Source organism: Nerophis ophidion, linkage group LG01 (assembly GCF_033978795.1).
Source record: "Nerophis ophidion isolate RoL-2023_Sa linkage group LG01, RoL_Noph_v1.0, whole genome shotgun sequence".
Classification (NCBI taxonomy): domain Eukaryota; kingdom Metazoa; phylum Chordata; class Actinopteri; order Syngnathiformes; family Syngnathidae; genus Nerophis; species Nerophis ophidion.
In genome coordinates, this window is record NC_084611.1 from 84,031,616 (window position 1) to 84,059,550 (window position 27,935).

The window sequence follows — 27,935 nt, forward strand, 5'->3', positions numbered from 1 at the left end:
TGTATGTATGTATGTATGTATGTATATGTGTGTGTGTGTTTATATGTATGTATGTAAATGTGTGTGTGTGTTTATATATATGTATGTATGTGTGTGTGTGTGTGTGTTTATATGTATGTACTGTATGTATGTATGCATATGTGTGTGTGTGTTTATATGTATGTATGTATGTGTGTGTGTGTGTTTATATGTATGTATGTATGTATGCATATGTGTGTGTGTTTATATGTATGTATGTATGTATGTGTGTGTGTGTTTATATGTATGTACTGTATGTATGTATGTATGTATGCATATGTGTGTGTGTGTTTATATGTATGTATGTATGTATGTATGTATGTATGTATGTATATGTGTGTGTGTTTATATGTATGTATGTGTGTGTGTGTGTGTGTGTGTGTTTATATGTATGTACTGTATGTATATATGTATGCATATGTGTGTGTGTGTTTATATGTATGTATGTATGTGTGTGTGTGTTTATATGTATGTATGTATGTGTGTGTGTGTTTATATGTATGTTCTGTATGTATGTATGCATATGTGTATGTATGTATGTATGTGTGTGTGTGTTTATATGTATGTATGTATGTGTGTGTGTGTTTATATGTATGTTCTGTATGTATGTATGCATATGTGTATGTATGTATGTATGTATATATGTATGTATGTATGTATATGTGTGTGTGTTTATATGTATGTATGTATGTGTATGTGTGTGTCTTTATATGTATGTATGTATGTATGTATGTATGTATGTGTGTTTATATGTATGTATGTATGTATGTAAATGTGTGTGTGTTTATATGTATGTATGTATGTGTGTGTGTGTGTGTGTGTGTGTTTATATGTATGTACTGTATGTATATATGTATGCATATGTGTGTGTGTGTTTATATGTATGTATGTATGTATGTATGTGTGTGTGTTTATATGTGTGTATGTGTGTGTGTGTGTGTTTATATGTATGTACTGTATGTATGTATGCATATGTGTATGTATGTATGTATATGTGTGTTTGTTTGTATGTATGTATGTATGTATGTGTGTGTGTGTCTTTATATGTATGTATGTATGTGTGTGTGTGTGTGTGTGTGTGTGTGTGTGTGTGTCTTTATATGTATGTATGTATGTATGTATGTATGTATGGATGTATGTATGTGTGTGTGTTTATATGTATGTATGTATGTATGTATGTTTGTAAATGTGTGTGTGTTTATATGTATGTATGTATGTATGTGTGTGTGTGTGTGTTTATATGTATGTACTGTATGTATGTATGCATATGTGTGTGTGTGTTTATATGTATGTATGTATGTATGTATATGTGTGTGTGTTTATATTTATGTATGTGTGTGTGTTTATATGTATGTATGTATGTATATGTGTGTGTGTTTATATGTATGTATGTATGTGTGTGTATTTATATGTATGTACTGTATGTATGTATGTATGTATGTATGTATGTATGTATGTATGTATGTATGTATGTATGTATGTATGTATGTATGTATGTATGTATGTATGTATGTGTGTGTGTGTGTGTGTGTGTTTATATGTATGTATGATAGATAGATAGATAGATAGATAGATAGATAGATAGATAGATAGATAGATAGATAGATAGATAGATAGATAGATAGATAGATAGATAGATAGATAGATAGATAGATAGATAGTACTTTATTGATTCCTTCAGGAGAGTTCCTTCAGGAAAATTAAAATTCCATCAGCAGTGTACAGAGTTGAGATCAATTTAAAAAAAGTAAAAAGTAAATAATGGGGGTTTAAAAGGAAACAAAATAGAGAAATATTACAAAGAGAATAAAAACAATGGGAATAACAATATAACAGTAAAATAAGAATATAACAAGACAAAGTAGGCAGTAGTGACCATGTTATGAAAATGTATTGCACTGTTAATGTTTTGCATCCCCTGTCATCCTAGTACCCCCCGCCCCCCGTCCCAGAGAGGAGTTGTACAGTCTAATGGCGTGTGGGACAAAGGAATTATTGAGTGTGTGTGTGTTTATATGTATGTATGTGTGTGTGTTTATATGTATATAAGTGTGTGTGTTTATATGTATCAATGTGTGTGTGTGTGTGTGTTTGTATGTATGTATGTGTGTGTGTGTTTATATGTTCCCGGATCACATCTTTAGTCCGTCTTTTGAGTCCTTTTTGGTGTTTTCTAATTATTTTTGGACTCTTCCGGTTCTGAGTTCTGCACTTCCTGTTTTATCTCGTTTCCATGGTTTCTCATTTGTTCCACCTGCTATGCTTTTTGACGCACACCTGTTGGCAATTGTTTACTTTAGTATTTAAGCCTGCGTTCTACCTCAGTTCGTTCTTGGCTCATGGTTGGTGGTAAGCAACAGTCACGTTTATTATTCTGCTTTGTATTAACCTTGCTAAGTCACGTCTTAGCTTCGCATGCATTTGGCACATCGTTTCTATTGGACTTGGAACTCGATGCTTGCTAACTATTAGCATCAGCTTTCCGCGCGTAGGCACGCCGTTTCATTTCTGTTTTGTACAAGTTTTCGTTTACCTTTTTGTATTTTAAAATCAGCTCTTACTTACTATCCTGCCTGTCTGGTCCAACTGCATCTGGGGGTGCAGCATAATGCGTTCCAAATGTGACATTGTTAAAAGAAAAGGTGATGTAACACCGTGGTGAACATGCCCTTTCCCAACTACATTGGCACGTGTTGCAGCCATGAAATTGTAAGTTAATTATTATTTGCAAAAAAATAAAGTTCATGAGTTTGAACATCAAATATCTTGTCTTTGTAGCATATTCAACTGAATATGGGTTGAAAAGAATTTGCCAATCATTGTATTCCGTTTTTATTTACATCTAACACAATTTCCCAACTCATATGGAAATAGGGTTTGGACTTAAGTGGCGACAACACGAAACACACAGTCGCATGATCAACGTGTTTACATTCGAGCCCACACGTCAACACAATGTGCTTCACCTACATTTTCACTTGATCTGTTTTCGAGCCAGCGATGCGGGACATCTGCGAGGATCCACCCAGGCCATTCGTGAAGTTTGGTTACAACCAAAATGTGTTTTCTTGAGTGAGGTTTTTTAGTGTTTCTGAAAGCCAGAAAGTAGCCATTTGGAATGACTATAGCTTTGTGTCATGTCTGTAATCCGATTTTTTTTTCTACAAAATGAAACATGTCAATGGACATCCTCCAAAACGGCTGATTCTATCATTTTCTTGCCAGGGGTTGACTTTAAAGGCCTACTCAAATGAGATTTTCTTATTTAAACGGGGATAGCAGGTCCATTCTATGTGTCATACTTGATCATTTCGCGATATTGCCATATTTTTGCTGAAAGGATTTAGTAGAGAACATCGACGATAAAGTTTGCAACTTTTGGTCGCTGATAAAAAAGCCCTGCCTGTACCTGAAGTAGCAGACGATATGCGTGTGACGTCACGGATTGTGGAGCTCCTCACATCTGAACATTGTTTACAACCAGCAGCGAGAGCGATTCGGACCGAGAAAGCGACGATTTCCCCATTAATTTGAGCGAGGATGAAAGATTTGTGGATGAGGAAAGTGAGAGTGAAGGACTAGATAAAAACCCCAAAAAACAGTGGGAGCGATTTAGATGTAATTAGACACATTTACTGGGATAATTCTGGAAAATCCCTTATCTGCTTATTGTGTTACTAGTGTTTTAGTGAGATTATATGGTCGTACCTGTACAACCTGAAGGTCGGCCCCACACCTTGGAGACGGCGTGGCGCAGTGGAAGAGTGGCCGTGCGCAACCCGAGGGTCCCAGGTTCAATCCCCACCTAGTACCAACCTCGTCACGTCCGTTGTGTCCTTGAGCAAGACACTTCACCCTTGCTCCTGATGCGTGCTGGTTAGCGCCTTGCATGGCAGCTCCCTCCATCAGTGTGTGAATGTGTGTGTGAATGGGTAAATGTGAAAGTAGTGTCAAAGCGCTTTGAGTACCTTGAAGGTAGAAAAGCACTATACAAGTACAACCCATTTGTTTATTTATTTCTTCAGCACCAGTCGACGGGTGGTGGCGATGCCCATCCCTGCCCTTTTTAAGGGATCCTTTTCGAAACACGATCTTTCGAAATGATCGCTGCATAATACACTGTACTTTGTGTGTGTGGTCCAATCCAACCGTGTTCGCTTGACCGCTCTGTTCCATAGTAAAGCTTGACTGTCATCTTTCGGGAATGTAAACAATGACACACCGGCTGTGTTTGTGTTGCTAAAGGCGGCCGCAATACACCGCTTCCCACCTACAGCTTTCTTCTTTGACGTCTCCATTATTCATTGAACAAATTGCAAAAGATTCAGCAAAACAGATGTCCAGAATACTGTGGAATTATGCGATGAAAACAAAGGATTTATAGCTGGGAACGGTGCTGGAACAAAAAAACTGAACATAACTTAAACAAAACTGAACATAACTTAAACAAAACATGATCCCAGACATGACAAATGTTAGTGCGGCCAGCAAGTTTTATAGGAATGGCGCTTGACAGCGTTGTGTGCGGAGCTGATTAATCTACCAATCGCGGTGTGGTATATGGCTTTCAAGGGCGGAACATTGACGTCACTTGTGTGATGCAAGCAGAGAAACGTTTTCCCGCTTTTCCACTAGACCCGTACGCACTTTTCCTCCCTCCATCGCCCGCTCGCCCATCTGCTCGCTCTCTTGCTCTCTCTCTTTGACTGTGTGTGTGTTTCTCTCTCGCTCCCTCCCCCGGCGCCGGGGATAGGAGCGTTCCGGTAGCTTCTGAAGCACTCCGCCGAAGGACCGAGCGACAATACAAAACTGCGGTGCACTGGACCCCAGCGCTGATACTCCGACAGAGAGTCGCCGGGCGAATCGGACGCGTAACACGTTAGTCGTGATGTTAGCCCGGGGGCTAATTGTGGCTCCAAAATGGCTCTTTCAACATTCTGGGTTGCCTACCCCTGCATTAGTGGGAAAGCGGCAAATGAGTGAAAGCGACAGAGAAGTTGCCATGGTTTTCTTACGTGCCTGGCTGCAGTCACACTGCTACACCTGTCCGTCAGTTATAACAGTCCCTGATAACCTGGACCAAATCAAACTGTTATTTTCTTTTTTTATTGTTTAATTTGCATTGCCTCACACTACCTACTCAGTGGCCTAGTGGTTAGAGTGTCCGCCCTGAGATCGGTAGGTTGTGAGTTCAAACCCCGGCCGAGTCATACCAAAGACTACAAAAATGGGACCCATTGCCTCCCTGGGGCGGTATAGCTCGGTTGGTAGAGTGGCCGTGCAAGTAACTTAATGGTTGCAGGTTCGATTCCCGCTTCTGCCATCTTAGTCACTGCCGTTGTGTCCTTGAGCAAGACTTTTTACCCACCCGCTCCCAGTGCCCCCCACACTGGTTTAAATGTAACATAGATATTGGGGTTCACTATGTAAAGCGCTTTGAGTCACTAGAGAAAAGCGCTATATAAATATATTTCACTTCACTTCACTGCTTGGCACTCAGCATCAATGATTGGAATTGGGGGTTAAATCACCAAAAATGATTCCCGGGTGTGGCACTGCTGCTGCCCACTGCTCCCCTCACCTCCCAGGGGGTGAACAAGGGAATGGGTCAAATGCGGGGGACAAATTTCGCCACACCTAGTGTGTGTGTGACAATCATTGGTACTTTAACTTTAACTTAATACGTTTCTATGTGACGGCTGATAACACTCCGGGAGCAGTCACTTTTTTTTACGCTCGCTATCCAGGTACTTTCCCGCCGACCACCGTGTTGCAGTAGGGAGGAAAAGCGGAACGACACACATTGCGGAAATAACATTATCGGCTAAATACAAATATATTCCACAACCCCAAACATGTCTTTTTCAAAACCTGCAGTGAAGAGAAAGGTTAGTAATGTGCAAAGACAATTCCAGGAAAAGTGGGAGATGCAATATTTCTTTGTCGAGCACACCCCAACGTGTCTTATTTGCGGTGCACAAAGAATACAATTTGAAACGTCATAACACAACTAGACATGCTGAGGAGTATGCAACATTTTTTTTTTAAGAAATCTTCTCTCACCCGGACTCTGCGTCCAGTGGCCCCCCCAGGTAAATTGAGCTCGAGACCCATGCTTTACATGCAACACTAGTGATTGGTCCGTCATGGCGCTCCGTCGACACGTCAGTCGTCAGGCACACCGGGCTCTCACCAGTGTTTACGGTAGCGCATAGCGCTCCGCACCACCTCAGTGTTTTTCTTTTTTAGGGTCCAACCGCTGAATGCAAAGGAATGTTGTGAAAGCAGGACACACACTTTGTTCTATAACGTACGGAGCGACGCCACGCTGCGTGTGCGTACATATTATTCGGATGACGTACATGCTCAGCGGCTTACCAAAACCTTGCTCGTATGTTCTTACGCCTTCAGAGCAAACTGCCCGTGTCTCGTCTTGTTCACGTTTATCTTTACATTTGAGTGAAAGGTCAGCCGTGAGCACTTTTTGTCCTCTTTTTTTTTTTTTCGGAAAATCAAAGCAGATTAAGCACAAAGTGATCACATCAAGTAACTACTTAAAAGCGTCTAATGTTGTTCTCCTCCTCCTGAATAAACTTCAGAGGGGAACTACACTTTTTGCCTATCGTTCACAGTATTTCAATCAATCAATCAATCAATCAATCAATGTTTATTTATACAGCCCTAAATCACAAATGTCTCAAAGGACTGCACAAACCATTACGACTACGACATCCTCGGAAGAACCCACAAAAGGGCAAGGAAAATTCACATCCAGTGGGACTTCAGTGACAATGCTGACTATGAGAAACCTTGGAGAGGACCTCAGAAGTGGGCAACCCCCCCCTCTAGGGGGCCGAAAGCAATGGATGTCGAGCGGGTCTAACATGATACTGTGAAAGTTCAATCCATAGTGGCTCCAACACAGCCGCGAGAGTTCAGTTCAAAGCGGATCCAATACAGCAGCGAGAGTCCCGTCCACAGGAAACCATCCCAAGCGGAGGCGGAGCAGCAGCGTAGAGATGTCCCCAACCGATACACAGGCGAGCGGTCTATCCTGGGTCCCGACGAGCGGTCCATCCTGGGTCTCGACTCTGGACAGCCAGTACTTCATCCATGGTCATCGGACCGGACCCCCTCCACAAGGGAGGGGGGGACATAGGAGAAAAAGAAAAGAAGCGGCAGATCAACTGGTCTAAAAAGGAGGTCTATTTAAAGGCTAGAGTATACAAATGAGTTTAAAATGCTTCTACTGAGGTAGCATCTCGAACTGTTACCGGGAGGGCATTCCAGAGTACTGGAGCCTGAACGGAAAACGCTCTACAGCCCGCAGACTTTTTTTGGGCTCTAGGAATCACTAATAAGCCGGAGTCTTTTGAACGCAGATTTCTTGCCGGGACATATGGTACAATACAATCGGCAAGATAGGATGGAGCTAGACCGTGTAGTATTTTATACGTAAGTAGTAAAACCTTAAAGTCACATCTTAAGTGCACAGGAAGCCAGTGCAGGTGAGCCAGTACAGGCGTAATGTGATCAAACTTTCTTGTTCTTGTCAAAAGTCTAGCAGCCGCATTTTGTACCAACTGTAATCTTTTAATGCTAGACATGGGGAGAGCCAAAAATAATACGTTACATTAATCGAGACGAGACGTAACAAGCTCATGGATAATGATCTCGGTGTCTTTAGTGGACAAAATGGAGCGAATTTTAGCGATATTACGGAGATGAAAGAAGGCCGTTTTAGTAACGCTTTTAATGTGTGCCTAAAAGTAGAGAGTTGGGTCAAAGATAATACCCAGATTCTTTACCGAGTCACCTTGTTTTATTATTTGGTTGTCAAATGTTAAAGTTGTATTATTAAATAGAGGTCGGTGTCTAGCAGGACCGATAATCAGCATTTCCGTTTTTTTGGCATTAAGTTGCAAAAAAATAGTGACATCCATTGTTTAATTTCATTAAGACACGCCTCCAACTGACTGTTGATTTATGAAAGACATGGCGACGGATGTGTCAGGCTTGCTACTGACAGTTTGTCTGTTTTAGTTTTTCCTCTGTGTGTGTGTTCAGTATTTCCTGTTTTTAGTTCCTGTCAGCGCTCTTATTTTGTTAGTTTCCTGTCTTTCTCCCTGAGCGCTGTTTCACCTCAGCTGCGGCTGATTGGCACCTGGCCACACCTGGTGTCAATCAGCCCACTCTTATTTGTATAATAATAATAATGGATTAGATTTATATCGTGCTTTTCTATTGTTAGATACTCAAAGCGCTCACAGAGAAGTGGGAACCCATCATTCATTCACACCTGGTGGTTGTAAGCTACATCAGTAGCCACAGCTGCCCTGGGGTAGACTGACTGGAGCGTGGCTGCCAGTTTGCGCCTACGGCCTCTCCGACCACCACCAATCATTCATTCATCATTCATTCACCAGTGTGAGCGGCAGTGGGGGCAAGGGTTTAAGCGTCCTGCCCAAGGACACAACAGCAGCGATTTTGGATGTTAATAGGTGGGAAGCGAACCTGCAACCCTCAGGTTTCGGGCACGGCCGCTCTACCCACTACGCCATCCTGCCCCTCCAGTCAGTGCTGGATTATTGTTTTGTCGATGTCGCTCTTGTGTCGTTGCTACCTGTCGAGTCGTATCATATCTTATCTATGCAGCGTTGCGGTAAGCTATATTGGATAGAGGTTTGTAGCTTATTGTATTTTGTTCCTTTCTTCCAAGTTTGTTTTGATATTAATAGTACGACTTCTATTTCTTGCTAAAATACGTGCTAGCTTCCACGTTAGGCCTTTTTGTTTGTTATCCGCCCACGTGCGCACTTTTTGTTTGTACCCTTTGTATGTTTTTTGTCTTAGTGTTTTAAATTAAATCATGTTTTCTCACTCCATGCCTGCCTCCTTCTCTGCATCTCGGGGTTCATCAACAACAAAGTTTGACAGGATGGATTTAAAAAAAAATGCATTGTAAATATTAAAGAAACGTAAATAAAAGTCTCTTTTTTTTTAAACACTGATGACATCTATTAAACAGACAAGAAGCAAGGAATCATGCAAAGACAAAATTCAATGTCAGGGGTTAGTGCATGTGCTTCACAATACGAAGGTCCTGAGTAGTCCTGAGTTCAATCCCGGGCTCGGGATGTTTCTGTGTGGAGTTTGCATGTTCTCCCCGTGACTGCGTGGGTTCCCTCCGGGTACTCCGGCTCCCTCCCACCTCCAAAGACATGCACCTGGGAATAGGTTGATTGGCAACAGAAAATTGTCCCTAGTGTGTGATTGTGAATGTTGTCCGTCTATGTGTATTGGCCCTACGATGAGATGGTGACTTGTCCGTTGTGTACCCTGCCTTCCACCTGAATGCAGCTGAGATAGGCTCCAGCGATCCCAGAAGGGAAAAGCGGTAGAAAATGGATGGATGATGACTGATGGATTTTTTAAAATGCATTCTAAATATTAAAGAAACGTAAATAAAAGTCTGCTTTTTTCAAACACTGATGACATCTATTAAACAGACAAGAAGCAAGGAATCATGCAAAGACAAAATTCAATGTCAGGGGTTAGTGCATGTGCTTCACAATACGAAGGTCCTGAGTAGTCCTGAGTTCAATCCCGGGCTCGGGATGTTTCTGTGTGGAGTTTGCATGTTCTCCCTGTGACTGCGTGGGTTCCCTCCGGGTACTCCGGCTTCCTCCCACCTCCAAAAAACATGCACCTGGGGATAGGTTGTTTGGCAACACTAAATTGGCCCTAGTGTGTGAATGTGAGTGTGAATGTTGTCTGTCTATCTGTGTTGGCCCTGTGATGAGGTGGCGACTTGTCCAGGGTGTACGCCGCCTTCCGCCCGGATGCAGCTGGGCTTAAATAGTGGTGCGGTGATTGACAGGTGCGTCAGTCCAAACAAATCAGGTGCGTGAGTCGTGAACAGCTGAAACTAATGAGTTGTCATGGTGAGAAAAACACACAAGAGTGCACAATGAGTCCAAAACCAAACACAACGTGACCACAAAACATGACAGAATGCACAAAAAAAAAATTGTGAAAGGCTGTCAACAATAGGCAAAATTCCCCCCAAAAAAGTGCAGTTCCAGCCTCTGAACCTTGTTTCCAGCTATTTTGTTATTATCCTCAATTTGGAGCAAAATATTCCTAGTTTTAGCTATTAGGATATAAGCGCAAAATGTCTTATCGTCAAAACTAACATGTTTTTCTTTATATAAATCTTTCTATAAATCTGAGCTACCTAGTAGGGTTGTCCCGATACCGCTGTTTCGGTACCGATACCAAAAGTTATGACGATACTTTTTGATACTATTCAAAATAAAGGAGACCACACACACAAAAAAAAAAAAATGCATTACTGGCATTATTTTACAGAGATTCTTATGGTACTCATACTGGGGCGGTATAGCTCGGTTGGTAGAGGGTTGCAGGTTTGATTCCCGCTTCTGCCACAATAGTCACTGCCGTTGTGTCCTTGAGCAAGATACTTTACCCACCTGCTCCCAGTGCCACCCACACTGGCTTAAATGTAACATCGATATTGGGTTTCACTGTGTAAAGCGCTTTGAGTCACTAGAGAAAAGCGCTATATAAATATAATTCACTTCACTACTTTAAACACAAATTTCTTTATGCAATCAAAAAATAATTTTGATAAGATAGTGAACATACGAGACAATTTTTTTTGTATTAGTAAGCAAACAAAGGCTCCTAATTGGCTGCCGACGTAAGCAGTAACATATTGTGTCATTTCCAATTCTATTATTTTGTCAAAATTATGATGGATTATTAATCTACTTGTTCTATTTATTTTTAGCGTACAGCTCTTTGTTCTTCAACTCTGGTTGTTTTCAAAGGTCTTTATAAATAAAGTTGGTATAGTATGGTATTCACTGTTAATATCGGCTTATTTTCCGTTTTAACAGGTTCTATCTACACTTCTGTTAAAATGTATTAAGAAATGTTGCTTCTGTTATTTGATACTTTACATTAGTTTCGGGTGATACTACGAACTTGGGTAGGGATCCAATACCAAGGATCATACATTGGTCATAATTAAAGTATTTCCTGAGTTTGTAAACAAACAAACAAAAACAGATTTTGTGATAAAAAGAAAAATATCGATGTAATCAGTGTAATATCGTTTTCTGTACTTGGTATCATTGCAGTCGACAATTTAATAGATCCACCCATTTGTTTACATTGAGGAGCGCTAGCTTGCGGTTAGCGGTTAGCTATTGTATCCTTGTATAGTTTGTGGTGAAGCATCTTTAGCTATTCCTCGTCCGATACTTGTAAGAAACGTACTTTATTTGTCGCCTTGCAGATGAGGATTAGTGAGTAGCTAAAACACTGTGAATGTGCCGCCCCGATCACATAATATCTACAGCTTTTCACACACACGAGTGAATCCAAGGCATACTTGGTCAACAGCCATGCAGGTCACACTGAGGGTGGCCGTATAAACAACTTTAACACTGTTTACAAATAAGCGCCACACTGTGAACCCACACCAAACAAGAATGACAAACACATTTTGGGAAAACGCCGGCACTGTAACAAAACATAAACTCAACGGAACAAATATCCACAATCCCTTGCAGCCACAATAAACACCCCCCCCCCGCTAAACTCCGCCCCTCTAACCTCACCCACCTCCTTATGCTCTCTCAGAGAGAGCATGTCCCAAATTCCAAGCTGCTGTTTTGAGGCATGTTAAAAAAATGATGCACTTTGTGCCCGATTGTAGGCACCAGCGCCCCCCGCCACCCCAAAGGGAATAAGCGGTGGGAAAATGGATGGATGGACGTACTTCAATAAAACATATGGCAGTGCCATGTTGGCATTTTTTTCCGTAACTTGAGTTGATTTTTTTTGGAAAACGTTGTTATATTGTTTAATGCATCCAGCGGGGCATAACAACAAAATTAGGGCATAATAATGTGTTAATTCCCGGAAGAGTTAGTGCTGCAAGGGGTTGTGGGTATTTGTTCTGTTGTGTTCATGTTGTGTCACGGTGCGGCTGTTCTCCCGAAATGCGTTTGTCATTCTCGTTTGGTGTGGGTTCACGGTGTGGCGCATATTTGTAACAGTGTTAAAGTTGTTTATACGGCCAATCAAGTATGCCTTGCATTCATTTGTGTGTGTGAGGAGCCGTAGATATTATGTGATATCGGAATTGGTAATTAAGAGTTGGACAATATCGTAATATCGGCAAAAAAGCCATTACTGGACATCTCTAGAAACAACCAACTTCCTGAATACACATAGTTGTCTGTGGAGAATGACGGTGAGACAAATTGGACCAACAAAACCTTTAACACACACATTTATCAGCCAGTAAAAGGGCAGAATTACAAGCAGATGGACACACACACGCACACACACACGCACACACCACACACACGATACATCTGGCAGTCAGACTTCGACATTAATGTGTGTATAGCTTTACGTAATGCTCACAAATACGCCACATCGAGAGGAGCCAGATGAGGTGGTTCGGGCATCTGGTCAGGATGCCACCCGAACGCCTCCCTAGGGATGTGTTTAGGGCACGTCCAGCTGGTAGGAGGCCACGGGGAAGACCCAGGACACGTTGGGAAGACTATGTCTCCCGGCTGGCCTGGGAACGCCTCGGGATCCCCCGGGAAGAGCTAGACGAAGTGGCTGGAGATAGGGAAGTCTGGGCTTCCCTGCTTAGGCTGCTGCCCCCGCGACCCGACCTCGGATAAGCGGAAGATGATGGATGGATGGATGGATCACAAATACGTATGAAATGATCCCCACTAGTAGAGACATGTCGTCCACTTATTAGCTCTCCTCCTTTATGCCTCCTTCTGCTCTTAACTTTTCATCTTCCACAACTTCCCTCCTCTATCGCTTCTTTAGCTGCTTGGCACGTTGCGTTAACATGCAACATGTATGTTCGGATGCGGCTCAACTCTGTCGAAGATCTGTCGAACAAATCTGGTGCCGAAGGGCTGATCTGGAGTTGAAGTGTCTTTGTTGTGTAGTCAGTTTAGGTTTGTGTGACGCCGACTGCTGCCAAGATCACAACAGGCTTCTACAAGAAGTACAAGTTGTCTGCAAAGCAAGACCGTAGCTCCAGTCAGCCAGCACTTTGATTCATTGACCATACCCCTTTTCCCCGGACATGTCCTCCTTTCTGGGGCTGTCCGGGCGGGGTTTCTTAAATGCCTCAATTGTCCGGCGTTTTGAGTCAGGGTTGCGTGTATTTTCTAGTTTAAAGGTTAAGAAGGGGTTATGAACAAAACAGATTGTGAGGGTGTGCGCACACAGAGAGCGAGATAGTGGATTGATTGGTAATCAAGGCATACTTGGTCAACAGCCATACAGGTCACACTGAGGGTGGCCATATAAACAACTTTAACACTGGTTCAAATATGCGCCACACTGTGAACCCACACCAAACAAGACTGACAGAACACATTTCGGGAGAACATCCGCACCGTAACACAACATAAACATAACAGAACAAATACCCAGAAGCCCTTGCGCCACTAACTCTTCCGGGACGCTACAAAATACACCTCCCCGCGCTACCACCAAACCCCGCCCCCTCACATCTCCCGAATTCTGAGGTTTCAAGGTTGGCAAGTATGATCCTTTGTACTTTATTAGTGGAAATGTCGACAATAAAATTTGTCGCCGACAATTATATCTGTTGACAGTAGTCGTGATGTCGTCACTCGTGTTTTCCCGGGCGGAAGTGAGTCACTCGCTAAAACAGTGCCAGTGCTTTGATTGATTGATTGAAACTTTGCTAATTATTTTCACCTGCCTCTTATTGGTGTTCGGGACACTCACCTGTTCCCCGAGCACTAATCTGAGGCATTATTTAAGCCTGCCATGGTAAGGGTGCAGAAAACAGGAACTGAGGGAGTCCAAAACTAACCGAAAATACCAAAACATGATCTGGGCCATGGATCATGACCGGGATTAATAAAGTACTTCTGATTCTGGTTCTGATTTTGAAAAGAGAGCAAATAAGACTTAGACAAACTTTAATGATCCACAAGGGAAATTGTTCCACACAGTAGCTCAGTTACAAATGATGGAAAATACTGAAAGGACAATGCAGGTATAAAATAGACTAAAAGCTATATAAAATATAACATAAATACGTAATATTTACATAATACATGTACAGTTTAGGATATATACTGATATAGTATATTATATGTTTATATCATATATACAATATATAACGGGATTGTGCTGAAAATCTTAATTTCCCCTTGGGGATTAATAAAGTACTTTTGATTCTGGTTCTGATTCTGAAAAGACAGCAGATAAACTGTACACACCTTGAAAATAATTTAGACTAACGAGCTGCATTCAGCCAGAAGGCGGGGTACACCCTGGACAAGTCTCCATATATATATATATATATATATATATATATATATATATATATATATATATATATATATATGTATATATATATATATATATATACATACATATGTATACATATGTATATGTATGTATATATATATATATATATACATATACACACATACATATATATATATACATGTGGATGTGTGTGTATATATGTATGTATGTATGTGTATATGTATATATATATATATATATATATATATACATATACACATACATACATACATATATACACACACATCCACATATATATATATATATATATATATATATGTATGTGTGTATATATATATGTATATATATATATATATATATATATACATACATATACATATGTATGTATACATGTGTATTTATAAATTTCAACATTTACAAACAGTTGAAAATAATAATCAAAGTAAGTACAAAAACAGTACAAAGCAGTATAAAAACCGTACAAAACAGCACCAGGGGGTTGTAAATTCAAAGTAACTAAAATAGAACGCCAAAAAAATATACAGTATATATAAAATAAAAAAAGTGCAAAGCCATAGTCTCACTCAATCTCAGTAAATAACTTAAATTTGGAACACAGCATCATTGTTTTCACAGCTTTTTGGTTGTTAGAGGTAGAGTGTTTTAATGTAGAGTTCTAAATCTTTTTTAAAGGCACAAAAAACAGGTCGGGTATTGAGAAACTTATGAATATAAACTTAGCCAATAGTATAATGAGGTAGCAAGGGTAGAATGAATTTTAAAAAATTTTTTCAATACAGTGTAAAACCAAATATATATCATTGTTTTAGTTGCTTAAGAGATATTCTGGCTGTGAATTTGTTCTTTGCTATTTTGATGTTTTTGTGCATTACTTGTTGCCGTCATCATTAAACGAACAGGTTACTCATCAGTTACTCAGTACTTCAGTAGTTTTTTCACAACATACTTTTTACTTTAACTCGAGTAAATATTTGGGTGACTACTCCTTTTTTTTAGTTGAGTAATACATCTCTAAAGTAACAGTACTCTTACTTGAGTACAATTTCTTGCTTCTCTACCCACCTCTGTATATATATATATATATATATATATATATATATATATATATATATATATATATATATATATGTCTTGATTGGATTATCCAGAGAATAGTGCTCGATAACATGGTAGAGCGCAACATGTATGTGCGGGAAAAATCACAAGACAACTTCATCTCTACAGAACAGTTTCATGAGGGGTTCCCTCAATCATCAGGAGATTAGTGATGACAGCAACAAGTAATGCACAAAAATCTCCTGATGATTGAGGGAACCCCTCATGAAACAGTTCTGTAGAGGGGTTCCCTCAATCATCAGGAGATTTTTTAGTCACACACACACACATCCATCCATTTTCTGCCGCTTATTCCTGTTCGGGGTCGCGGGGGGCGCTGGCGCCTATCTCAGCTACAATCGGGCGGAAGGCGGGGTACACCCTGGACAAGTCGCCACCTCATCGCAGGGCCACACACACACACATACATATATATATATATATATATATATATATATATATATATATATATATATATATATATATGTGTGTGTGTGTGTGTGAATGCCAGGGTGTACGCTGTCTTCTGCCCGAATGCAGCTGATATAGGCTCCAGCGACCCCAAAAGGGACAGGCGGTAGAAAATGGATGGATGTCTGGATGGTCATGTTTTTATACATCATTTTGAGCGTTGAAGAAACCAACGTACTGTTTAACTTTTTGCTAACGTTGACAATTATTTATTTTTTTAATGGATCTACAGTATTTTTACATGATCATATTCGATGAAACCACGTTTCTTTCCTGGAAAATTGCAAAATCAAACGTCAATTTTCCTGTTTCCCCAGTCAATCCCATCGATGTGCTGAAGGTCCTGGAGCTGTCGGAAAACATGGAGGGCGTGTCGTTGGAGGCGGGGCTTTGCACGAGCAGGATGGGCCGAGAAGAGACGGACCTCTCCTTTAAGATCAACAAGATCCAACTGAGCGCTCCCACCAAGCAGCTGTTCCCTGGTACAGTAACGCCCACTTCTTAGTACGCTTTAGGTTGGAACGTGTCCAAATAGTCCATCCGTACCACTTTTTGGCCACCCTTCCCTTGCCTTTACCTGCAGTGTCGAGCCACATGTCACCGAGATGTCTTTGTCTACTCCGTGTATTTATCTTCTTATTGACCTCATCCGCGCTTTTTCCAGATTCTCAATTCCCAGTGGACTTCTCACTGATGACAACAGTTCGGGCCGTGAAGGACTCGCAGGTCTTTCTGCTCTCCCTTTACGACCCCCAGGTGTGTACACCAACTCAAGTGCGTTCCGACTTTTGAGTGTCAACTATTTCGTCTTCAATTTGAGGTTTGATTTTTGCTTTTTGTTTAATTTGAATATGCACAACACTGAGCCACATCCCAGCCCCGGGATGATATATGATTAGTATTAGAACCGGCCCACAGGCCGCAGCCGCCTGCTGCTGTTTTGCACGCACCAATACTCCATCAGGGTTGGCACTAGAAATTCTCAAAATGGTTTATAATCCCATCAGCTATAAAGGCAGAAAGGAAAGGAAATGTCAACACAATCATGGAAAAATAAATAAATAAATAATATATATATAGTAAATCTGCGATGAGGTCGCGACTTGTCCAGGGTGTATCCCGCCTTCTGCCTGAATGCAGCTGAGATAGGCTCCAGCGACCCCCGCGACCCCAAAAGGGAATAAGCGGTATAAAATGGACGAATGGATGGACTTGATGGGGTCCCAGGGACCCCATCAAGTCATGTAGAAAATGGGTTTTAATCCCATCAGCTATAAAGGCAGAAAGGAAAGGAAATATCAACACAATCATGGAAAAATAAATAAATAAATAATATATATATAGTAAATCTGCGATGAGGTCCCGACTTGTCCAGGGTGTATCCCGCCTTCCGCCTGAATGCAGCTGAGATAGGCTCCAGCGACCCCCGCGACCCCAAAAGGGAATAAGCGGTAGGAAATGGACGGGTGGATGGACTTGATGGGGTCCCAGGGACCCCATCAAGTCATTTAGAAAATGGGTTGAAATCCCATCAGCAATAAAGGCAGAAAGGAAAGGAAATGTCAACACAATCATGGAAAAACAAATAAATAAATAAATAATATATATATAGTAAATCTGCGATGAGGTCGCGACTTGTCCAAGGTGTATCCCGCCTTCCGCCTGAATGCAGCTGAGATAGGCTCCAGCGACCCCCGCAACCCCAAAAGGGAATAAGCGGTAGAAAATGGACGGATGGATGGACTTGATGGGGTCCCAGGGACCCCATCAAGTCATTTAGAAAATGGGTTATAATCCCATCAGCTATAAAGGCAGAAAGGAAAGGAAATATCTACACAATCATGGAAAAATAAATAAATAATATATATATAGTAAATCTGTGATGAGGTCGCGACTTGTCCAAGGTGTATCCCGCCTTCCGCCTGAATGCAGCTGAGATAGGCTCCAGCGACCCCAAAAGGGAATAAGTGGTAGAAAATAGATGGATGGATGGACTTGATGGGGTCCCAGGGACCCCATCAAGTCATTTAGAAAATGGGTTTTAATCCCATCAGCAATAAAGGCAGAAAGGAAAGGAAATATCTACACAATCATGGAAAAATAAATAAATAATATATATATAGTAAATCTGTGATGAGGTCGCGACTTGTCCAAGGTGTATCCCGCCTTCCGCCCGAATGCAGCTGAGATAGGCTCCAGCGACCCCCACAACCCCAAAAGGGAAAAAGTGGTAGGAAATGCTTGGATGGATGGACTTGATGGGGTCCCTCTGGGACCCCATCAAGTCATTTAGAAAATGGGTTAAAATCCCATCAACTATTAAGGCAGAAAGGAAAGGAAATGTCAACACAATCATGGAAAAATAAATAAATAATATATATATAGTAAATCTGCGATGAGGTCGCGACTTGTCCAAGGTGTATCCCGCCTTCCGCCTGAATGCAGCTGAGATAGGCTCCAGCGACCCCAAAAGGGAATAAGCGGTAGAAAATGGACGGGTGGATGGACTTGATGGGGTCCCAGGGACCCCATCAAGTCATTTAGAAAATGGGTTATAATCCCATCAGCTATAAAGGCAGAAAGGAAAGGAAATGTCAACACAAGCATGGAAAAATAAATAATATATATATAGTAAATCTGCAATGAGGTCACGACTTGTCCAGGGTGTAAATGCCTTCCGCCCGAATGCAACTGAGATAGGCTTTAGCAAGCCTATGGCTTTGCACTTTGTTTATTTTATACATATATATATTTTTTGCATTCTATTTGAGTCACTTTGAATTTACCACCCCCTGGCGCTGTTTTGTACGGTTTTTATATTGTTTTGTTCTGTTTTCGTACTTACTCTGATTAATATTTTCAACTGTCCGGTAAGAGCCGACTTATTACCACAATTTTCCCACCGAAAACTGCTGGTTGACATGTTCACTTGACCGCTCTGATCCATAGTAAAGCTTCACCTTGGGGAATTTTAAACAAGGAATCACCGTGTGTTTGTGTGGCTAAACGCTAAAGCTTCCCACCTCCATCTTTCTACTTTGACTTCTCCATTATTAATTGAACAAATTGCAAAAAGATTCAGCAACACAGATGTCCAGAATACTGTGTAATTATGCGATTAAAGCAGACTTCTTTTAGCTTGGATCGGGCTGGAGAATAATGTCCGCTACAACCCGAGACGTCAAACGCACGCGTCATCGTACCGCGACGTTTTCAACAGGATACTTCGCTGGAAATTTAAAATTGCAATTTATTAAACTAAAAAGGCCGTATTGGCATGTGTTGCAATGTTAATATTTCATCATTGATGTATAAAATATCAGACTGCGTGGTCGGTAGTAGTGGGTTTCAGTATAGGCCTTTAAAACAAAAAAAATGTTTTTTTTCCCTTCATTTTTTCCCATTTTTCATAGATTTTTGAAAAAGCTCCAGAGGGCCACTAGGGCGGCGCTAAAGATAGAGCCGTGTGATCAAGCCCATTCCAAATCAGTCCAACCATGACCGTCATCTCTCTCCCAGGGTACGCAGCAGCTGGGCTTGGAGATCGGCCGCTCCCCCGTGTTTCTGTACGAGGACCACGAGGGTCAGCCCGCCCCGGAACTGTACCCCACTTTTCGAAGGATCAACCTGGCTGACGGCAAGTACGTACCGCCCCAAACGTGCACGGGTAAGTGTCCCTTTTTTCCGGGTGAGGTAGTCAGCTTTCGCCTGCTTGCCCGCCAGGTGGCACCGGGTGGCCTACGGGGTCAGGGGTCAGTCCGTCACGCTCTATCTGGACTGCGTCAAGCTGGAGACCCTGCAGCTGCTCAGAGGTCGCGACCCGCACGTCAGCACCGATGGCGTGACCGTGTTTGGAACGCGTCTGCTGGAAGAGGACGTCTTTGAGGTCGGTTCGTATTCATAAACAGTGAGGGCCAAAAGGTCCGTCAAAAACTGTCTTGTTTATGTCTCATTTCTTATGTCTCAGTTAGTGCTGCAAGGGGTTCTGGGTATTTTTTCCGTTGCAAGGGGTTCTGGGTATTTGTTCTGTTGTGGTTATGTTGTGTTACGGTGCGGATGTTCTCCCGAAATGTTGTTCAACATCGTCCAACTCTTAATTACCCATTCCGATCAATCAATCAATGCCAACGTGTACTATTCATTTCATTGATTGATTGAGACTTTTATTAGTAGATTGCACAGTACAGTACATATTCCGTACAATTGACCACTAAATAATAACACCCAAATAAGTTTTTCAACTTGTTTAAGTCAGGGTCCACGTTAATCAATTCATGGTAAAGTTACATTGTTTAATGCATCCAGCGGGGCATCACAACAAAATTAGGCATAATAATGTGTTCATTCCACGACTGTATATATCGGTATCGACGTCAGGGTTAGTTTGTGACGAACATGATTTAATAAAGATACTAAAAAAAGAGCAAACCAAAGGGGTACAACAAAAAGCGCGAACGAGGCGGATAACCAACTAAGAGAGCTAGCATGGGAGCTAGAAAATAAAAGGAGCTTGGCATGGAAGCTAGCAAAAACGAAAAGGGCCTAGCGTGGAAGCTAGCGGATAGCGAGCAGGAAAACAGAATGAAAATATATAGAATGAAAATAAAACGGAAGCAGGGAACAAAAGACAGTAAGCTACAAATAGATACCGGAATGTAGCTTACCGCTACGCTGCAATGACACGACAGGAGCAACAATACGGAAGTGACATCGACAACAATTCAGCGCTGACTGGATGGGAAGACAGGTCTAAATAGGAGCGGGCTGATTGACACCATGTGTGGCCAGGTGCCAATTAGCCACGGCTGAGGGGAAAACAACGCACAGGGGAAAAAAACAGGAAACAGACAAAATAAGAGTGCTGACAGGAACTAAAGACAGGAAATACTACACACACACAGAGGAAAGGGCAAGCTTGACAATCGGTTGATATCGGAATGGGTAATTAAGAGTTGGGCAGTGTTGAACAACATTTCGGGAGAACATCCGCACTGTAACACAACGTAAAAACAACAAAAACACAACATAACAAATACCCATAAACCCTTGCAGCACCAACTTTGATTGATTTAAACTTTTATTAGCATTCCAAGCTGCTGTTTTGAGGCAAGTTAAAAAAAAAATGCACTTTTTGACTTCAATAATAAATATGGCAGTGCCATGTTGGCGTTTTTTTTTTCCATAACTTGAGTTGGTTTATTTTGGAAAACTTTGTTACATTGTTTAATGCATCCAGAGGGGCATCACAACAAAATTAGGCATAATAATGTGTTAATTCCACCACTGTATATATCGGTATCGGTTGATATCGGAATCGGTAATTAAGAGAATATTGGATATCGGCAAAAAAGCCATTATCGGAAATCTCTAATACTAACGTTACCATACTTTCGACAAGTAAACAAAATAGTTGATGCTAAGGTGTATTACCTGCGAAATCAGCAAAAAAAAATAAGCTAGAATGCTATTAGGCTGAAGCACTTTGAATTGCGTTGTCTGCAAATTGTGCTCTAGAAATAAACTCGCCATCCTACTTCTGAAATATAACTTTTACCATGAATTGATTAACGCGTATTGGGGTGTTACCATTTAGTGGTCAATTGTATGGAATATGTACTGTACTGTGCAATCTACTAATAAAAGTCTCAATCAATCAATCAATCAAAAACAAGGTTTTCCAAAATAATGCTCTCCCTAAGATAATCCTGATATCCATTACAAATATGGGAAATACTATACTGTGACTTTCACAAAGTGCATTATTTTTTTTATTTTTTTAAACATGCCTCAAAACAGGGAGGGGGTTTAGGTGGGGGGGGTGTATTTTGGTGGTAGCGGGGGGTGTATATTGTAGCGTCCCAGAATAGTTAGTGCTGCAAGGGATTCTGGGTATTTGTTCTGTTGCGTTTATGTTGTCAAATGACGATAAAAAGATAAAGCGAGGCAAAGTATAATAAGGCAAGCAAGATAAACAATGTGATACTAAGCTAAAATATAAAAGAATTGATTATTGTGGACCCCGACTTAAACAAGTTGATAAACTTATTCGGGTGTTACCATTTAGTGGTCAATCGTGTGGAATATGGACTGTACTGTGCAATCTACTAATAAAAGTATCAATCAATCAATATTGTTAGAATGCAAACAATCAAGAAAATAGCTACGGGCCACTCTTTGGACACACCTGTCTTAGCGCAATTAATGCGCAACTATTGCCATTAAATATTCTGAGCTCCGTTTTTGCTACCAGGAGCACTTTTGCTGCATTTTGAATTAACTGCCAGGCACGACGAGGACCCCGTATATCAAAAGAAAAATTCCAAAAATGGATTCTGCTTGTCTTGGCCTGTTTTGATTTACGGTGACAGCTGCCATCTCGCCATGCAGCGCCCTCCTGTGGTAGAGAATAGTCCTCGCACCGCACTTAAGCCCGAATGAGTCAAGGTCTAAAAAATGTGACCTTATTTACTAAACACCATGAAAAAAATTTTTTTTTTCCGATTGAGTCGTGAATTGTGACTTTGCATATTGTCAGGCGATCCATCAGTTTGCAGATGGTTAGCCCGGGATTGATTGTCCATGGTTTGAAATAGCGAGGACTTGTTTCGGCGTCTTGTCCGCACGCTAACATGACGCTGTGGCTGCGACACAGGGGGACATCCAGCAGCTGCTTTTGGTGGAGGACCCCGCTGCGGCTGAGACCTACTGCCAGGACTTCATCCCCGACTGCGACTCGGCATTGCCTTATGACAGCATTCTGATGGATGCCGCCGTGGAGGTGAGTGGAATTTGGTGTTAAGATAGATAGATAGATAGATAGTACTTTATTTATTCCGTCAGGAGAGTTCCTTCAGGAAAATTACAATTTTCAGCACAATCCCATTCAAGATCAGACAAACATTACAGGGAGACAGAACAAGATCGCTGACGGGTCTGCCGGCTTCCAGCGCCCCTTACAAAAAAAGATGAGATACAGGTAAACAAGTGGGGGAGAAAAAAATAGAAGATTAAAATGAAATTAAAAAAATGGTTTTAGCCTAGGCCCTGGAGTGGGGGTGCAGACTGAGGCCAAGGGGGAAAAAAAAAAAAAAAAAAAATCTGAGGCGAGAGGACCAGAGCATCCTGGGTGATGGATGCTGTAAATCCAAGGTGTCACCTTAGAAAGAAAAAATGCAGATATTTAAACTAATTTTCAAGTTACACTGTGAAAACTGTGTATATATATAAATATATATACATAGCCCAGAATGAAACATCCAAATATTTATATATGGCAACCAAGGTGTTCAAAAAGGTCAACCAAAGAACGAGATTCCTCTACAGAATCTCCTCTCTGGTCAACAAAAGCACCTTGAGGATTCTAGCGGGAACTCTCATTCAACCCTTCTTCGATTACGCTTGCACCTCCTGGTACCCCAGCACCTCCAAAACCCTCAAATCTAGACTCCAAACATCCCAGAATAAGCTAGTCCGGTTACTTTTAGACCTCCACCCCAGATCACACCTCAATCCAACCCACTTCTCCAAAGTGGGCTGGCTCAGGGTGGAGGACGAGTAAAACAACTTGCACTGAGCCTGGTCTATAAAATCCGCTACACCTCCTTGATACCGAAGTACATGTCGAACTACTTCCTTAACGTAAATGACCACCATAACCACAACACCAGGGGGAGCTCCACAAACCACGTTAAACCCAGATACCGGTCTATCAAAGGTCTTAACTCATTCTCTTTCTATCCCACATCAAAGTGGAATGCACTCCCAACAGGTATAAAAGTAAGTGCATCTCTATATTCCTTCAAAACCGCTCTAAAACAACACCTCCAGGCAACTTCAACACTTTACTAATACCCTCCTCCATTCACATCCCATCTCCCCGGATTATAAACAACTCAAATGTACTTCTAATGTATATACTTGTTCTTATGCTATCTGAACTCACTATGTTCTCTGCTGGCTGTACATATCCTACTAAATAAGACCTACACTGTTTCAATGTCCACATTTCTCTGTTGATGCAATTGTTGATGACTGAAGTTCTGATATCAACCAAAGCTCCTCATCCCACCCCCCGGATTGTAAATAATGTAAATAATTCAATGTACATACTATGATGATTAACTTGTGTGATGACTGTATTATGTTGATTGTATATATTTGTACCATGAATTGATTAACGTGGACCCCGACTTAAACAAGTCGAAAAACCTATTGGGGTGTTACCATTTAGTGGTCAATTGTACGGAATATATACTGAACTGTGCAATCTACTAATAAAAGTATCAATCAATCAATCAATCAATCAATATATACTCCAAAACCTTTCTTAGATATAATGATTTATGTATTTTTTTATGTACAAAACCCAAAACCAGTGAAGTTGGCACGTTGTGTACATTGTAAATACAAAGGTGACACACACAAAAAAATAGTTCATCAATTAAATTTGAATAATTTCTAAAAACCATTTGAAATGTGGACTCGTCAGACCAAAGAACACTTTTCCACTTTGCATCCGTCCATCTTAGATGAGCTCGGGTCCAGCAAAGCCGGCGGCGTTTCTGGGTGTTGTTGATAAATAGCTTTGGCTTTGCATAGTAGGGACGGCGTGGCGAAGTTGGTAAAGTGGAGAATCTGAGGGGTTACTGGTTCAATCCCCACCTTCTACCATCCTAGTCACGTCCGTTGTGTCCTTGGGCAAGACACTTCACCCTTGCTCCTGATGGGTCCTGGTGAGCGCCTTGCATGGCAGCTCCCGCCGTCAGTGAGTGAATGTGTGTGTGAATGGGCGAATGTGGAAATACTGTCAAAGTGCTTTGGGCTCCTTAAAAAGGGGGAGAAAAGCGCAATACAAGTACAACCCATTTACCGTTTAACTTGCACTTACAGATGCAGCGATGGACTGTAGTTACTGACAGTGGTTTTCAGAAGTGTTCCTGAGCCCATGTGGTGATATCCTTTACACACTGATATTGTTTTTTGATGCAATACCGCATGAGAGATCAAGGGTCCGTAATATCATTGCTTACGTGCAGTGATTCCTCCAAATTCTCGGACCTCGGTCCGTAGATGGTAAAATCCCTAAATTCCTTGCAATAGCTCGTTGAGAAAGGTTCTTAAACTGTTTTACAATTTACTCACGCATTTGTTCGCAAATTGGTGACCGGCGCCCCATCCTTGTTTGTGAATGACTGAGCATTTTTTGGGAAGCTGTTTTTATACCCAATCATGGCACCCACCTGTTCCCAATTAGCCCGATCACCTGTGGGATGTTCGAAATAAGTGTTTGATGAGCATTCCTCAACTTTCTCTGTCAGTTTTGCCATTTTTGCCAGCTTTTTTGAAACAGGTTGCAGGCATAAAAATGCAGAAACTAATTTCGCCACACCTCGTGTGTGTGTGTGACACAACTACAGTTACAAGTCCAAGACATTAAATGGCAGTAAGCGTATAGTGTCAATCTTTGCTAAATCTCGTTTTTGTTGCGCTCTAAAAAGTGTTAATAGTATAAGTATTGTACTTATTACGCACCAGCTATTTTATTGTAACGGGCATCGCCATGTACAATTGCTAATGCTAATCAATAGCATGTCAATATTAAAGACAATGTATGTTAGCATCAACCAAGCGCATTTTTGGAAAAGTGTGGCTAGGGCTGGGCGATATGGCCTTTCATTAATATCTCGGTATTTGTAGGCCATGTCACGATATACGATATATATCTCGATATTTTGCCTTAGTGTGGTTGGGGGCGTGGTTAAAAGTCAAATATTTAATATATATATATTAAATATGTGTATGTATATACAGTATATATATATAAAATACTTGACTTTCAGTGAATTCTAGCTATATATATATATATATATATAAATAAAAGAAATACTTGAATTTCAGTGCTCATTTATTTACACATATACACACACAAATAACACTCATCTACTCATTGTTGAGTTAAGGGTTGAATTGTCCATCTTTGTTCTATTCTCTGTCACAGCTAGTCTCTCTGGCAGAGAAAAAGTCTAGCAAAACTCCCAGCCATTATAGATAACACCTCCCACCCACTACACTTGGACCTTGCGGAGAGAATGAGCACGTTCAATGGAAGGCTCAGACTCTCAAAATGTAACACAGAACGACACAGGAGGTCCTTCATACCGACAGTCATCAGACTGTATAATGCATATGTTCCTTGACTGCACTTAAATGTAGAATATATGTAGAATATATTTATATTATTCATATATTATATATTATATATATATAATATCCATCCATCCATTTTCTATTCCCTTTTGGGGTCGCGGGGGGCGCTGGCGCCTATCTCAGCTTCTATTATTTATTATTATCATTGTTTATTGTGAGCGAACTGTGGTGGTGAATTAAATAAAGTACATTCTATTCTACATTCTATTCTATTTTATGTACAGTAGATGGCAGTATTGTCCTGTTTAAGAGTGTCACAAGTTCACAACATTGGAGCTTACGGCAGACGTACTGCTTTACGGCAGATGAAAATATGACTGCTGTTGTTGTGTGTTATTACTGGGCTGGGAGGACTTTAATGAAACTGCCAAACAATAAACCCACATAAGAAACCAAGAACCCGCCCTCGATCATTCGACAGTTATAACGTCATTGGGCAGACACGCTCTTTATACTGTGGGAATGCGGACATGAAAACAGACTGTCGACACGTTACTCAGATCCGCTTGGAGCTGGAGGGGGCGTGGCCTTCAGCTCCGCCTGAATTTCGGGAGATTTTCGAGAGAAAATTTGTCCCGGGAGGTTTTCGGGGGAGGCGCTGTATTACGGGAGTCTCCCGGAAAATCCGGGAGGGTTGGCAAGTATGTCTTGATCTAATAATGGTTAAAAAAAAAACCTTTAAAATAATTTGAGGAAAGAAATATCTCACCACTTCGGTTTAAAAGAAACTAAATAAAAACATTCACTCTACTGAGGAGGCGAAAAGTCAAACTGAAAATAACAGCGTAAAAATTCAGGATCCAGGAAAATAAGCGTGGGCCGAGGCAAGGCATGGATACGAACATGGAACATAAACTCGAGACAATATGGCACAGAAAAGGGGGAGGCGTGGGCTTATATGACACACGAGGGTCATGGGAAACAGGTGGAAACAATCAGTGATGACGTCAGACTGATGACACAAGTGATCTGAATCAAGAGGAGTTACTTTTTCAAAATAAAACATGCAATTCACAAGACAGAATAAACCAAGACAAGATATCCTTCACCGCGGTGTGACAACGTTTGCATTTTTACTGTAAAAACACCAAATTGTATTCCTTTAATGCGTCCACTTCCAAAGATCACAAACAAACCTTCCGCCGACTGCCGCGTGATTTACGAGCTGGCTCTCAGCTCAAAAGCGCTCCGGGAGGCCTTTCAAGGATTATTGTTGTGTTCGCAGTACGGAGGCGCCGCTGGGGAGTTCTGGGAAGGATCGAGATCTCACTGATGAAAGGAGACAAAATGAAAGGAAGAAAGATTTTTGTACATTTTTTTTCAAATATGTTTTTTTCTGTCATTTGTCGGCGGTGGCGGTCGGTGTGTTTTTGTACTTGGAACTTGAGTGGAGCTTAATTACCGCTGCTGGAAGCCGACTGTAAATGTGTCACTCTCTGGTGTACTTGTTTATCAGATCACATGATAAACAACATATCCCAATTGTAAAGAACCATCCATCCATCCGTTTTCTACCGCTGGTCCCTTTTGGGGTTGCAAGGGCGCAGGGCGTATAAAATTATTAAAATGAAAAAATAAATAAAGCAAATTTATTTAAGAGATGTGTTCTAATATCCATCCATCCATCCATTTTTTACCGCTTGTCCCGTTCGGGGTCGTGGGAGCCTATACCAGCTGCATTCGGGGGGAAGGCGGCGTACACCCTGGACAAGTCGCCAACTCATTGCAGGGCGTATAAAATTATT

General features: G+C 41.3%; 1 protein-coding gene across 2 annotated transcripts in view; it reads left to right on the forward strand.

Annotated features, from left to right (window-relative positions):
* Positions 1 to 27,935, forward strand: part of LOC133560790 (collagen alpha-1(XI) chain-like) — a 174,359-nt gene that overhangs the window by 70,602 nt on the left and 75,822 nt on the right. For both annotated transcript variants that reach the window (XM_061913732.1, XM_061913724.1), the window contains 5 exons: positions 16,302 to 16,466; positions 16,649 to 16,740; positions 19,504 to 19,625; positions 19,708 to 19,870; positions 22,637 to 22,762. In XM_061913732.1, the coding sequence (XP_061769716.1) occupies positions 16,302 to 16,466; positions 16,649 to 16,740; positions 19,504 to 19,625; positions 19,708 to 19,870; positions 22,637 to 22,762 (668 nt within the window). The remainder of the gene's footprint in view (positions 1 to 16,301; positions 16,467 to 16,648; positions 16,741 to 19,503; positions 19,626 to 19,707; positions 19,871 to 22,636; positions 22,763 to 27,935) is intronic.